This window comes from Phoenix dactylifera, chromosome 12, assembly GCF_051530095.1.
Source record: "Phoenix dactylifera cultivar Ajwa chromosome 12, Ajwa_hap1_PhDact_Kaust_v1.1, whole genome shotgun sequence".
NCBI classification, from domain to species: Eukaryota; Viridiplantae; Streptophyta; class Magnoliopsida; order Arecales; family Arecaceae; genus Phoenix; species Phoenix dactylifera.
Genome location: NC_143201.1, coordinates 22,970,875 through 22,985,379, shown reverse-complemented (window position 1 = coordinate 22,985,379; position 14,505 = coordinate 22,970,875). Strand labels below are relative to the sequence as shown.

Genomic DNA, 14,505 nt, shown 5'->3' with positions numbered 1-14,505 from the left:
AGAGGTGCTGGTGTTAGTGGCAGCGATCGATGATAGATAGTCAATGAGAGCATTGGTGGCGATAAAGGCTGTGCTGGTGATCATGGATAAAGATTTTCAAAAACTTTAGAAGTTAGATTTTCCAATTTTCATAGTTTTGAAAAATTGGAAGAGTTTTTTTTTTTTAGATAAAAAACTAAGGCTGCCAATTGCTTTTCCTGCCTCAATTTCCATGCTTTTGGAAAAATGAAAGTTGGAAATTGGAAGTTATGCCAAACATGACCTAAATTAATCTGCCACTAAAACTAATTTTGAAATAAATCAATATAGGATGGTATTGATTTGGTTATTATACTACCTTTATCCTATAGCTAGGAAACATGTATTTTATTCATGTTTGCATCTTGCTGCATGGCATGGAGTTGGCTGAGAAGCTCTCCTTAGGTGGGAGAGAGAGAGAGAGAGAGAGAGAGAGAGAGAAACTGATAAGTAGCAAATTGATATGGGGATATTGGGGATAGTTGCATCCGAAGCCACAATAGTGACAAAGATAAGAATGAAAGTGGATCAGAGAGTATTTATTTTGGATCCATTTTCGTATTCGAATCTATCCAAATATGGATAGAAATTTGAGTATCCTACTCATATCCATATGCATATCTATGTTCGTCAAAGAAAAAATGGATATACATATGGACAGACAACTATCTTATCCGTATTCGAATATCTAATTCTATTTGCATCGTTATTTAATTTTATATACTATTCATGAACTTTTTGAAGAAATAAATAACCACATTAACATGCTATTAGCTTGATTTATCATCCACTTAGTAAAATCTTTGATTATGTGGTAATAAAATTTAATTATTCGATTTATATCCGTATTTATATCCATTCTTCTAGTATTCGATTTGTATCCATATACATATACATATAAATTTTTGCATCTAACTAGCATCCGTATCTGTATTTGTCAAACAAAGCAAAAATGGATATGAATATACTAGGATCCGATCTGATTTTAGCCCTAAACAAAGATGGGGTATTGGGGCTGAGATCCTTAAGGAAGCAATCAGCAATAGAGATCAATCAGGATGATTGGTGAAGACAAATAGTGGGGGTGATTAGCAACCAAGGCCTCAAGGGAGATCAATGGGATAAAGAGAGAGAAGATGATCATAATCAAGGGCCTCAGGGTGTGGGGGGGGGGGGGGGGGGGGGGTGTATTTTATAAAAAAAACGATCAATTTAGTTGAGGCGAACTGCATTACTTGAGACCAATTCGAATCAATCTGGCTCACTCTGATTCATTTTGATAGCTTAAACATCCTAATTCTAGGTGGTTTAGTAACGTATGTCCCAAATCGTCTGGTTCGAGACATTGTTAAATTCTTGCCCACAACAAATGTTCTCATTCTTTCTACCATTTCTTGTATTTTTCCCCATCATGTGTATTAATCAATTAAGAAATCAGGCCAACCAATGTTGATCAGAGCCACTTATGCAATTGTTTGCTGCCCTGCAATCCTGTTCTCTTAATAGACCTTCACCGCATCACAATCCAAATGATGAGACAATTATCCATTTCAAAACTTTTTCCGAGCTATTCATCACACTGTTCAATATACTTTTCAGAGTCAATTCTGTGTCCTTGTGATGCGACCCCCCAATTAATTCAGAAGAGGATCCTTACTCTTTCCACTAACATGTCAAGGCTAATCCTTGTACGGAAGAAAAAAAAAAAAGAAGCTGGTGGGTGATGTTTCTACTATCAGAGGAATAAAGCATGCAGGTGGCTTTATTAAATAGCATCCAAACCATATTAGTGATTATTGATCAACTATGGACTAACCCCCAAGGGTTAGTCCTCCATCTTTTAAACAACTCAATGGAATATGGCGAACCACTAACACCAGAAGCACGAGGGAGGTAGGATGTCTACATTGAACCTGAAGATCCATTCTTTGTATCATGCCAGTGAAACTTTAGGTAGGAGAGGCAACTTGACCTATGAATCCAAAAATGTGCTATAGGTTAGTATTAGTGAATTCAATTAGGCTGAGTGCCAGAGGGTGAATGTAGCAGATGTTCACTATGGAGTATCCATTGGTTATGTGGTCTAATAAACAAGAGAAACTAGGCGAGTAAAACAGGGCGAGTAGCACTAAACATAAGTGGTCAAGTGACCAAGATCCTGAAACAATTTTTTCCTTATTTACCATCAAAAGCTTGGCACGTTCAAGATTGAATCACAATAAATCAGAAACTAATTTTGCACAGTTAAAAATCTTATCTTTGGACAAAATATGTTTTCTGATCAATTCTTTTACATGGAGCGTCGCTCGCTGCCTTCACAAGCTCGGTTCATGCAAAATGAAGCCCGATAAACTAATGAAGGCATGATAACTGATAATTCATAACCAACTAATTTGTTTATCTTACAAACACCGTAACCTCGAAAATATTGAAGAAAGTAAGGAACCATCAACCATGGAATCTAGCTCATAATCCGAGCTTACCAGCAAGAACTCGGTGAAACTGAAATACTGTAACTCTCCTTTGTTGTGTTGTGCCTCACAGTATGAACTATTTGATCATCAGAAGATCATAATCAACGTGGTAGGACGCATTCTTGGCAAGAGGACGATGGCCTGTTGATGGAGCTGAGTCCCAAACACCCTGAAATAAAGGATAGTCGATTTATATGATCTCATACTCAAACAGGAGATCACATACTGATAGGCTGATTGAGTGCACGCACTGCCATTGTCCCATAAAGGAGACCTTTTCCTCTACTGTGCACCAATCCCATCCATCTCTGGTCACATCGGGAATCATCATACCTCGGATCCGGTCTGGAAATTCCCAACCCGCTCGAACCGGGTCCAAGGATCGCATTCGGACCGAACCGGGTACAAGGGATCCCGCAGAGTCCCAGGTTGCAAAACTTCACCGTATCCTCGTTTAGTTATCGACACGTGTCCATGAAATATCAGAGAAAGGACACGTGTCGCCTTTCCGATCTCCTTGGTGAAGCATGCGAGAGCGCAGGATCTATGCTTCTCCTGTGGTTGGCCTTACAGAGAGTAGGAGTTATAATTTAAGATTTTTTTTATAAAAATGGCTCGGGGTACGGTGTCTCTGCAGGGCCAACTATCACTCTGATGGTCCCCCCCATGCTCTGATCTCTACGACCCAACGCGTTGACCGCTCCGTGCGAATGTACCGCTGTGTCTCCCGTGGATTCCTGAAGCTCTGGTGATCGCAGATCACTGGCCGTCGATTGGTTCAGCAGTCCATCCCTAGCCGTAGATTTCGCGAAGCACGGTTACTTACGATGCTTCCCCGAGTAAGAAGACCATCTCCGGCAGCTCGTAGTGTACGTTGCTGTCGTTATACTCCTCCTCGGCGGGCTATAAGCCGCGTATTCTAATTTTAAAAAAGATGGCCCCTTCTCTTCCGAAAATGCCCTGCCGACCTCGGGGGCATTTTCGGCATGATCCGACGGCTGAGATCGTTCTCCGTACTTGGAGCGTCGCACGGGTGGGACCGCGACGGGGGAGCACGCGACTGCGTTTAGCCGTATCGAGAGCGACACGTCTTCGAAGTTCGGTGGGTCCGCCGATGCTCGGTGTACGTGTCTTACTTGTATTAGATGGATCCCCTGTCTACTGTTGTTGGGCAGACAGCTTATCAGTGCTCGGATCCTCTCACCAAGCGGTGGTCGGTACCGGACGGTACCCTCGGCGCTCGGTATCGCTGCGGTTGCAAGTCGCGTCACCTAAGCTTAGAGGTAGCTTCACCTCGCGTTCAAAATAGGAATCCGCAAAGAGACTGAGGAGACGCGCTCACTGAGATCTCCATGCGGATGCAAGATCTGCCGTTAGTGTCACTATCTAAATCCATCCTGTCCGTTAGTTCATGGAGTCACGGTGAAGAAAGGTGACGCTTTAGAAATTTTTATGCGCGTCGGAGCTTAATTTGCTCGCTCAGATTAGGATTAATAAAATATCAAATTATAGATAATATAAAAATAAATAGTATAAAAGACCGACCCTTTACCCTCCCGGAGCTCACTGTAGTTTACAGCAGCAGTCTCTTTCAGATTGTTGCGATTTAAAGCGAGGAAGGGGAGAGAAGAAGGCAGGAAAAAAGGAGCTGTCTTTGTGTAAATAATCGCCGAATCGAAATCCTGAAAGAAGTTCCGCGATCGGGGAGGAAGAACCCTAGTTCTTGGAATCGGAGCTGGGGGAGGCAATTGGTTTTCGTTGGATTTTTTTTTTTTTTTTGGGTCTTGCTCTCCGGGTGATGTGAGTGAATGTGAGAGAGGGATCAGATCCAATGATGGCTGATCTGAGTAGCGGCGGTGGCGAGGGGCATGGGGCGGAGACCGGGGGAGGAAATGCGCCTATGGCGGCGCCGGTAGTGCTGACGGCGTCGGCGTCGTTCAAGGGGGAAGGGAAGGCGGGGCCGGCGTTGAGGCGGAGGCCTTCGATCAAGCCGACCTTGGAGGCGGAGGAGTTCATAAATATGCTCCATGGATCCGATCCGGTGAGGGTTGAACTCAGTCGACTGGAGAATGAAGTCAGAGGTGGGAATGCCGTTTGATCCGGCTCTTTTTTGATCTTCTCTTGTTCATTCTTTTTCCGGGCATTCAGACGGCCGGGTGTTTGGTTTTTTACAGACAAAGATCGGGAATTGGGGGAGGCGCAGGCGGAAATTAAGGCACTTAAGTTGTCAGAGCGTGCCAGGGAGAAGGCAGTGGAAGAGGTGATTTCACTTCTTTTTTTTTTTCCTTTTTTGGATTATTCGCCTTCGCGGTTGCTCTGTTAGTCTTTTATTGGCATTGTTGAATGATGCTTCTCTTTATTCTCTTGTTTTGATGATTTCCATCAAATTGTTGTGGAAATCAAATTGCAGTTTTTTTTTTTTAATATTAAGTGAGAAAGTTTAAAAAGCGAGCTTTTCCTTTTGATCCTGTCAATATTGGCGTATAACTCAGTGAGTTTTTTTTTGTATTTTTTAGGTTTGGTTTTTCTTCTTATTTACTTAAAAGCAAGTGAGGTATTTTAGTTTGCTAAAATCTGATTATTTAATTGTATATAATATGCTATCGTACTTTATTCCTGTGCAGAGTAATTACATGTCCAATGAGGTCCTTAAGATATAGTTCAATCTCTGATATGTGCTCTATTCTTGTTTGCCAATGATGTGGATTTGGATTTCAACATAGCTTAAGCTGATTTTCGGTTGACCACTAATTAGTTAGTAATTTTTGTCCCTGCTGTTTATTTTGCCCTGCACTGGCAAAACGGTACTTTTCAACACCCAACATTTTCAGTGTTATTATCATTTTATTATTACGATTTTATTTGAACAATATTCCTTTGTTCTCTAATTTAAGACAAAGGATAAAAAAATGAGCTTGTCTAATTATTGTGGAATGCATTCTGATTTTTCTTTTTCTTGTGTCAGCTGACGGAAGAATTGGCTAAGGCCGAAGAAAAACTAAAGCTAACTGAATCGCTTTTAGAAAACAAGGTACTGCACAAAATGTCTTAATTTTCTTTTTCCATATTATTATTATGATTTTCCATTTTTAGCCAGTTGTTTATGATGAAGTGCCTTTGCAGAATCTTGAAGTTAAGAAGATAAATGATGAGAAGAAAGCGGCCTTGGCCGCTCAGTTTGCAGCAGAGGCTACACTTAGAAGAGTTCATGCAGCTCAAAAGGATGATGACATGCCCCCCATTGAAGCCATTCTTGCACCACTTGAGGCAGAGCTGAAGCTAGCTCGCCAAGAGGTACCATATGCCGCATCATCATCTCCACCTGTACCAAATCTCATATTTACCCAAATAACTAAGAACCAGTCGTACCTGTGATTTGCTAACTGCAACGTTAAATATTCTCCGACCCTTCATCTCCAACTTATATCGATAAATTTACTTGAACTTACTGCATATCTGTGTTCTTCTTTATTTCTTTTTATTCCCCTAATGTCATAACCAATAGAAATTAATGCTTGAAGCTTTTGACTTATTATTTGCTGTTTCGTGGATTTTCTGAAAGATTTTTCTTGCTCTCTCTCATCTTCTTTTTATTATTTGTGCCTCTTTTATTGTGAGAGTGCAGTTTATCTGCGCCCAATTGCCTAAGCTCCTGTTTGTGGTTGCACAGCTAGCATGGTGATTAGCCTGTGTCTCAGGGTCCCACGCTGCATGTGGTTCCATGCATGAATTGAGCAGCGCCCCTGGCTGCATAGGCCTATCATGCATGCGCCACAAAGGAACCATGCTCTAACATTTTAGCTTTTAAAAGTTTGTATGTTTTATTGGGGAACTGGTCTATTGTAAAGTGGCGACTTGTCTTTTTTGGCTGGCACTTTTGATGTTTGGGTTTCTGGTTATGTTAGCTTTCTTTCTTTCTTTTGTCTATACCAGTATACAGGCATCTTCTGTTTTGCACTTAGAAAAAGAAGATCTATCATCAGAATTCAAATTGATTTGGAGAGAGAGGAAATTGGGGAAGAAATTAGATTGGTTATAAACATAGGAGAGAGAGTTAAGCAAATGGGCATTATCTCTTTAACAGGATTTTCTTTCCAATACTTCCCAACTCTTAGTTACCATGTAATAAAAAATTCTTTGAATTAATTAATTTCCATGTAAGGGCAAATTTGACAGACCCAACGACCCCAACTCACTTTTCTTAGTGTAGTTTAGATGTTTGTCCTAAAGTGGTTGCCATCTTGGCAGTCTGGTTTCATTTTGCTCTTGGAACTTGATTTTATTCTTGGGTTGTAGGTATCAAGGTGTAGCCTTGCAACTAATGAAGATTAAGCTGGCAATTTCCCTTCGATCTTTATAAAGGGAGAAGGTCATAGAAGTTTTTTTTTCCATATTTATTGATATTCTATATATCTTGTCATGAACAAACAGCAACCCATGGACCCTTCTACAACTTGATATTTTTTTGACACTGTAGGATCTTGTATCCTGAAAAATGAAATATTTGAGGCTATTTCACTGGTGAGTGAGGGGATATCTGCCTGCATCCTAATATCATATGTATATCCATGGGATATATGGGAAAAATGACAGTATTTTACAGTCACCCTTTTTTTTCTTTTTTTCTTTTTTTTGCAGATTGCAAAACTGCAGGATGACAACAGGGCATTGGATCGTCTTACAAAATCAAAGGAAGCAGCTCTACTAGAAGCAGAAAGGACTGTTCAGATTGCACTGGCAAAGGCTTCTATGGTGGATGATTTACAAAACAAGAACCAGGAGTTGATGAAACAGATTGAAATCTGTCAGGTATCCCTCAACAAGCCGTTCCATGTAACCTCTCAAATTTTGGAGCGAGGATTGGGATTTCTGATTGCGAAGTTAAAACAAATTTGCTTTTCTATTTGTCCATTCTGCATTCTTTAGGAAGAAAACAAGATTCTGGATAAAATGCACCGCCAAAAGGTTGCTGAGGTTGAAAAGCTTAGCCAGACAGTAAAGGAGCTAGAAGAGGCTGTTCTTGCAGGTGGTGCTGCTGCAAATGCTGTCAGAGATTACCAGCGGAAAGTTCAGGAGATGAATGTAATATATTTTGCTGCCATAATACTTATAGAGCTCTAGAAATTTCTGGAACCTTGCTTGCTTTTAGTCTTTTAACAATGCTTGAAAATATGTATAATGCTATTCTCATCACTCATTAACCTTTATGTCTATATGTGTTCGCACATATTTGCTTAGGAAGAGATGAAAACCCTAGACCGGGAACTAGCCCGTGCGAAGGTTACAGCTAATCGGGTTGCAGTTGTAGTTGCAAATGAATGGAAAGATGCTAATGACAAAGTAATGCCTGTCAGACAGTGGCTTGAGGAGCGAAGATTCATGCAGGTAGACAGTAACCGCTGGATCATTTACTTCACGGTCTAATTAGGGATGTCATGTTAGCGGACGTTTCTTGCTTCTCAGAATTATTCTTATCTTTTAGTCATACATTTTTGTATGTGGTTTTTGTCAACCAATATGTTTATGGAATATATATCATCAGCCTTAGCTTCCATTACAGGGAGAGATGCAGCAACTTCGGGATAAGCTTGCTATTTCAGAACGCGCTGCACGATCCGAAGCTCAGTTAAAAGTAAAACACCTAACCATACCTTCATGTCTCATTTGTGCTTTATATCCCGTGAACCGATTTTACAGAAAAAAAACATTAGTTGACATTTTATCTGTAATGAAAAATAGACGATAACTTATTCTTTTAAACTTCTCAGGAAAAATACCAGTTGCGAATTAAGGTATTAGAAGAGGGATTGAGAATGTCTGCCAATGGTAGCAACCGCACCAATGTAGAGGGAAGGAGTGTCAGTAATGGTCCTTCACGTCGCCAGTCCCTTGGTGGTGCAGAGAATATTTCCAAGAGTTCTCCTAATGGCTTTCTTTCTAAGAGGCCATCTTTTCAGTCGAGATCTTCGCTATCTAGCAGCACAAGTGCAGTACTCAAATATGCCAAAGGGACATCAAAGTCATTTGATGGTGGCACTAGGTCATTGGATCGTAGTAAAGTCTTTGCAAATGGATCTGGTCTCTCACTGAACAAATCTTCTGATGCAACAAGAGATAATGAGACACATGGCAGTTGGAAGGAAAATTCAGACGAGAAACCCAATGAGCTCCCCAATGTTGATACAGATGATTGTGTCTCTGGATTGTTGTATGACATGCTGCAAAAGGAGGTGATCACCCTGAGAAAAGCATGTCATGAAAAAGATCAAATCCTGAAGGACAAGGATGATGCAATCGAGGTAAGAGTCCTTTTGGCATTCTAACATATAAAGCCACTGTGAAACTTGTTTAATATCTTGTGCTAACCTTTTGAGATGCAGATGCTGGCAAAGAAGGTTGATACATTGACAAAAGCAATGGAAGTGGAGGCCAAGAAAATGAGAAGGGAAGTAGCTGCTATGGAGAAGGAGGTGGCTGCCATGCGAACAGAGAAAGACCAAGATAATAGGGCCAGGCGGCTTGGCAGTTCCAGGGGTCCTGTAAATAGTTCCCAGCTGCTCCCAGGGAGGTATGCTAAATAAATTGGTCTAATATCGTTAGCGCATGATGTTTGCTGTTAATTGGCCCAACTTTTAAGAAACTGTACATTTCATTTGTTCTCATTGATGACTTTTTGTGACCTTTTTTGATGCATTTCCTGCAAGCCCTGAACTTCATTTTCCTTGCTTGTCATCAGATATAAGTTGAACCTTTTTGTAGTATATATTGTTTTTGCACCCAGTTATCATTAAAATGAGTAGCTTATGCCTTTTGAATGTGGCCTTAGTCGTAGCTGACCCCTGAGGCTAGCTGATCGACCAGCACTGACATGCATCAGTTTTCCTTGGTGATACGTAGTTGAGGATTGATTCTTAGCTCCATATTACGACAAGTCATAGGACAATTGTAAATTTATTTTATTGTCATTGTCCAGCAATGACCAAAAATTTAGTAAGATGTGTTTTGTGTCCTTATGTTTTTTCCTACTTTTAAATGACAAAAATCTGACTTTAACTTGCAACTGGTGTATCTTTCGCCCATCTTGTAGTAACTCGGTATTTATAGACAAGCTCCACTAAAGATAGCCAATGCATGATACTCTTCTTGTGACTCCGAATGGCAAGCATGGTTATTCACCTTGCAAAGAATGCTGCATGAACCAATTTTCTTTTCCTCAAGCTTATTATTAGTTTCCCACAGTAACCTCTTTCCTTCCATAGCTAATCACCCTTCTTACACAACATATCATTTTGATGGACATCCATTTATTCTGTTTATTTGACTGTAGTATATTTCAAGTGACACACTCACTGTTCTCCTTGATGCTGCCTGTAAAACCATCCATGTTGCAACTCGTGGATGGTAAGTTAATGTCTCTGAATCTAGAGCATGTTTTGGTTCTTTCCAGTATCTCCTGAATATGCTTCATCCTCAAGATCTGTTGCATGGGTTACTTGAAAACTAAGCTTGTAAAAATGACAAGGACTCAATGAGGGGACCATAGTAGTTTGCCCTGCACACCCCCTGTCTCCCTTTTTTTTTCCGCTCTTTGATTACTTATCCTCTATGCCGGTCAGCTTTAGAACCTGATAATGTGGAACTTGTCCCATTACCTCAAAGGTATAATTGTCCTTTGCAAAATGCTCTCCCTTGCTGGAGATGACAAATCAGTCTGATGAACCCATGCAAGTTGCTTGGTCTTAGTGAAATGTCTGAACTTCGGGATCCCAAATATAATTTAGCAACCTGAACAAATATAAAAGTGTTTTTAACCTAAGATTGCATAGAGTGGAGACAAGGTTTTTGTTTTGGCCGAGATCTTGGCCAAAATATCAGTTTAATAAGTATGAGGCACCCAGTGATATGATACATCGAAAATTTTGGCTCTTATTATTTTGGCAATATGAACTCATATATCTAAAGATGTTGGTAGATACAATATCAACATCCTGGCCAAGATTTTCCAATCTATCTTCTACTACTGTAAATGTGCTTATTAATTAATAAATATCAAATCAAAGCTGCAATGCATTTTCCAATCCTGGTTTTTCTGTTTCGGCTGAGATACCAATATTTTGGTTCCAGTAAATTGGCCAAGATTTTGTAATATCTCAACTCTTTCCAAAAATTCCCCAACCTTACATCTTGGTCGAGATAAGCTGATCTTTGGTTCATCAATTGGTCACTCATTAAGGTGACAGGTATTTCAGGATCTAAAATCAAGTCCACCAATGCATGAGTATTTCTGAACTTCCCACATGAAGTGGACGATCATTGGTGGACTTGATTTTATGCCTCAACCACTTATTTTTTAAATTTATTTAAATTCGAGCTTAGGTTTGTGTATTCCAAATCTAAGTAAATTGCTACCAAATTGAGATAGCAAGTAGCATTCTTACCTTCGAGCATGCTATCAATTTTACAGAATTTTTTGAATACTATTTTATTTTTTATTATTTACAATCCAAAAAATATATTTTTAATATAAAAATTACATGATTAGTGATCACAATTTTTTCGGCATTGTGGAGATCAATCTTAGGTTTGCAACATATTATGAAATCATGCCAGAAAAAAATTTGGCAAGATCTTATTTTTGGTCTATTTTAGGCCTCAAAAAAAAAAAAGAGGGAGAGAGGAAGAGAGGAGAGAGGAGAGAGGAATTTGACCTCAATTTTGGCCTGAATTCGGTAAGAATTTGCTTTTTCTTTTTGAGTTTTCTCGCAGATTTTCAGAAGCAAAATAGAGTGGAAGAGGCAGAGAAAGCATGCGAGGCCTTCTCTGCCTCCCCCTCAATTATTAAGGTGGAAAAGGTGGCCGAACCTCCTTAAATTGAGCTAAATTGGGCCGTTCAGCTCGGTTCAGGTCGGTACTGCCCAATTCGGGCCCTAAACTGAGCTGAGGCATGATTGCGTGCCGGTTTCAACCTAGTACGGGTCGGTACGTCTTTGAATCCAACCATATCTAAGTATGATTTCTTTTGTCCTTCATGGATGCTTCAGTCAGTTTTATGAGCATGAAAACTCTATTCACAAGTACTTCAACTTCTTAGGAAACTTTCAATTGCTTTTTATGTGTGTAGACAAAGCCCTCCAATTCTATACTGAGGAGAAAATGATTGTATTTATTCTATTGAATTAAAGTTGATTGACGTCAATGCATCTAGATATTTTGTAGATAATCAATGAATATGAGTTTGGTTTGATAGGATCACTTGCCGCATGCCATATTTCATTGTACATGGCTACAATACATTGAGTTTCATAGTAGATGCTTTCATCCTTCTGAGCTTGATGGCTTGGGAGAACAAAATATGTTGAAGAATGCTGTCTGCTAGTCCATGAAATCCATGAGCAGAGTGCAAATGAATTTTTTTTTCAAATCTTTCAGGTATATAGTAAAAGCCAAGAGTCTGGTTGTTTTTATCTTTCAGTAACAATGCTATTCGCTGCAAACCAAATTCAATGTACAGGTTTAACTGCCTGTGAAGTGAATATTGTTTTCATTGCGCGAACCCATATATTGATGTGTAGGTGTTGAAAATTTTGATCACTGTTCTGTTTTATACTGAAATTGTTTGTTTGCTGTGAATTCAGAAATGTGCCTCGAAGTGGGTTGATGCGTAATGTTCAATGATGATATACCAGAATCCGATGTAGCAAGGAATCATTGGAACAGGCTTTCTTCTCCACCTCTTTGCTCCCCAATATTTTCTTTGTTGATTTTTAGTTCAAGACCAGCACCTAAGGCCTGATCATATCATCCATTCTGTGATGGAACATAATTGAAAGAAGAGGTCGGTCTGCATCTGACTTTTGACAGTTGTAGTGAATTAATGAAGTGATGCTGAAGTTGGCTAACCTTTCCGATAAGATAGGTCGTCTTTGGTTGTATAGGTTGGTGGATCCTTGTTTTCTCGTCGTTTTGTAATTCTTGGCAGTGTTATGGCTTCTTTTTTTTCTCTTACCAAGGTTGTGAATATTATTGTAATTTCAGATTCGTATTTGTGTTATTCACTATTCACTCGAGCTGGCTTGATGTTGATTTCAGCTGTGTTGATGTGCTGCTTAGAGTAAGAAAAGTTGGTTATGTGTGTTGATTATTTGGGCTAAAAACAGAGTATGGAAAGAAGCATTATGAGAGATTCGTAGACAGCTCCAGCTTGTTCCGCGATGTTTTTTTTTTTTTCCCAATCAGGTGGATGTAATACCTAGCCGTGTCTACGGCGGCGAGGGAGGGAGATCTTTTCTTCTTGAATGACTTCTTGTGCCTTTGTTTCTTTGGTTTGCCTCTGGATCCATTTGTCTGGAAACAGGAATCGGTTTTGTGACGTGATCTGCAATGACCGTTGGTGTTGCAGCTTCACAAGACGGAGGATGGGCTGGCGGAGTACAGAGAGTTCATTCATGCCCCGAGAGAGAAGTTCACTGATTTTGGCGAGAGAGTTGTTTGTTATTTATTTTGGTTTTTAGTTTTCCGCGTTGTTGTTGCTTAGTAATGCAAAATTTGTGGAGTCGTCATGGGGTTTGTTCGAGATCTAGGAGTTTTGGATTTTCTTGATAGTTAGCCATAGCTAACCGCTTTCTTTGGTTACTAAGATAAGAGGTTTATGGGTGCATTTGAATTCATTGAATAAGTAGGATTTGTGTTCGCATCTTGTGTCGAAAATCTTTACCACCAGGCAACTGGATGGATTTTGATCGGAGAACTAGATGTTAAGATGCAGAACTAGGGCAAGAGGAAATTGGGAATACTTTTCTGAAACTTCAGTGTTGATGCCTGGGGGCTTTATTTTCCGATATTTAGTATCAGTACAAGCTTGAGAAGTAAGTCGTCTGCAATAATAAAATGAATCTACCATGAAGGGGACATCATCGAGATGTAAAATAGAATTTACCATTTAATCTGACGTATAATATGTGCATATGATTCATGAACATAATAGATTTGAACATACATTAAGGGCTCGTTTGGTTCGCGGGAAGCATTTTCCTTCCTAGGAATATGATTCCTGGGAAACAAATTCCTAGGAAGAGGATGCCTAGGAAAGTATTTTTGGCATGTTTGGTTGACCATGGGAAAGTGACAAATTTCCAAGGTGCTTATGTTTGGTTGGCCATCCACTTTCCTAGGAAAGTTATATATAATTCCTATTATGCCCTTAATAAAAATTAGGTTTTTAATGCATCTTTAATGCTTCTTTAATACTGAAGGAACTTTTTGGGAAAAAGTAAAAATGAAGTGATTCCCGCCTCATGGGAAAGTAACTTTCCCATGTTTCTCATGGGAAAGACTTTCCCATAAAATGTGGGAATCACATTCCCATGGAAATACAACTTTTCCTTCTCTCTCCTTTGAAAACTCCAACCAAACAAGAGGCATCTCATTACTTTCCCGTTGACCACACTTTCCCCTCTTCTTTTCCCGCGAACCAAACGAGCCCTAAGATCACATAAAAATGTGGATTCAGCAATGGAGTATACTGCCTGCTTAACAAACAAAATACAGTATATGGGGATAAAGGTCTTATTTTTCTTGTTTTTTTATTTTTTTACTTTCCTTTCTTCTTCAGCTGAGGCAGTGCCTCAGGGATTATTTGGTTTCTCTACAAGTGGATGGTTCAGCTAATATATAGGAAGAAATTCCTTCCCATTCTTTGTGACCACAAAACTAACTGCAATGGAAAACACATCATGAAGAGCATGAAAGTGCATGCCATTGTTCATTTTTTGATATTATTATATTTTCCTTGCTCACATAACCATTGCATTATGACTGACCTGCTATTCAAAACAGATGACTACTTTGTTGCATTGTTGCATTTCAAGACTTGGTACACTATTTGAGACAGATATGACGCCTTTGTTGCACTGAAAGGAGAATGTGCAGGAGTTTTGTGAAAAAGAATGCCATCATTTGAAGAGTAACACAATTTTTTGCAAGAAAACGTGATTCAAGGCAAAGATAACTATAC

General features: G+C 39.6%; 1 protein-coding gene across 1 annotated transcript; it reads left to right on the top strand.

Annotated features, from left to right (window-relative positions):
* The first annotated feature begins 4,011 nt into the window (after positions 1-4,011).
* Positions 4,012-12,575, top strand: LOC103701174 (microtubule-associated protein 70-1-like). The gene is made up of 11 exons (XM_008783150.5): positions 4,012-4,573; positions 4,667-4,752; positions 5,458-5,523; positions 5,616-5,786; positions 7,131-7,301; positions 7,419-7,574; positions 7,731-7,877; positions 8,053-8,124; positions 8,261-8,791; positions 8,873-9,060; positions 12,128-12,575. The coding sequence occupies exons 1-11, from the start codon at positions 4,324-4,326 to the stop codon at positions 12,165-12,167; spliced, it is 1,878 nt and encodes a 625-aa protein (XP_008781372.1). The 5' UTR covers positions 4,012-4,323; the 3' UTR covers positions 12,168-12,575.
* The last annotated feature ends 1,930 nt before the right edge of the window (positions 12,576-14,505 follow it).

Bases quoted from the DNA above. Each gene is read 5' to 3' on its own strand.
- LOC103701174 (XM_008783150.5), top strand. From the start codon at position 4,324: ATGATGGCTGATCTGAGTAGCGGCGGTGGCGAGGGGCATGGGGCGGAG. The intron at 5,524-5,615 runs GTACTGCACAAA...GTGCCTTTGCAG, and splicing joins AATCGCTTTTAGAAAACAAG to AATCTTGAAGTTAAGAAGAT. The intron at 8,792-8,872 runs GTAAGAGTCCTT...TTTGAGATGCAG, and splicing joins ACAAGGATGATGCAATCGAG to ATGCTGGCAAAGAAGGTTGA.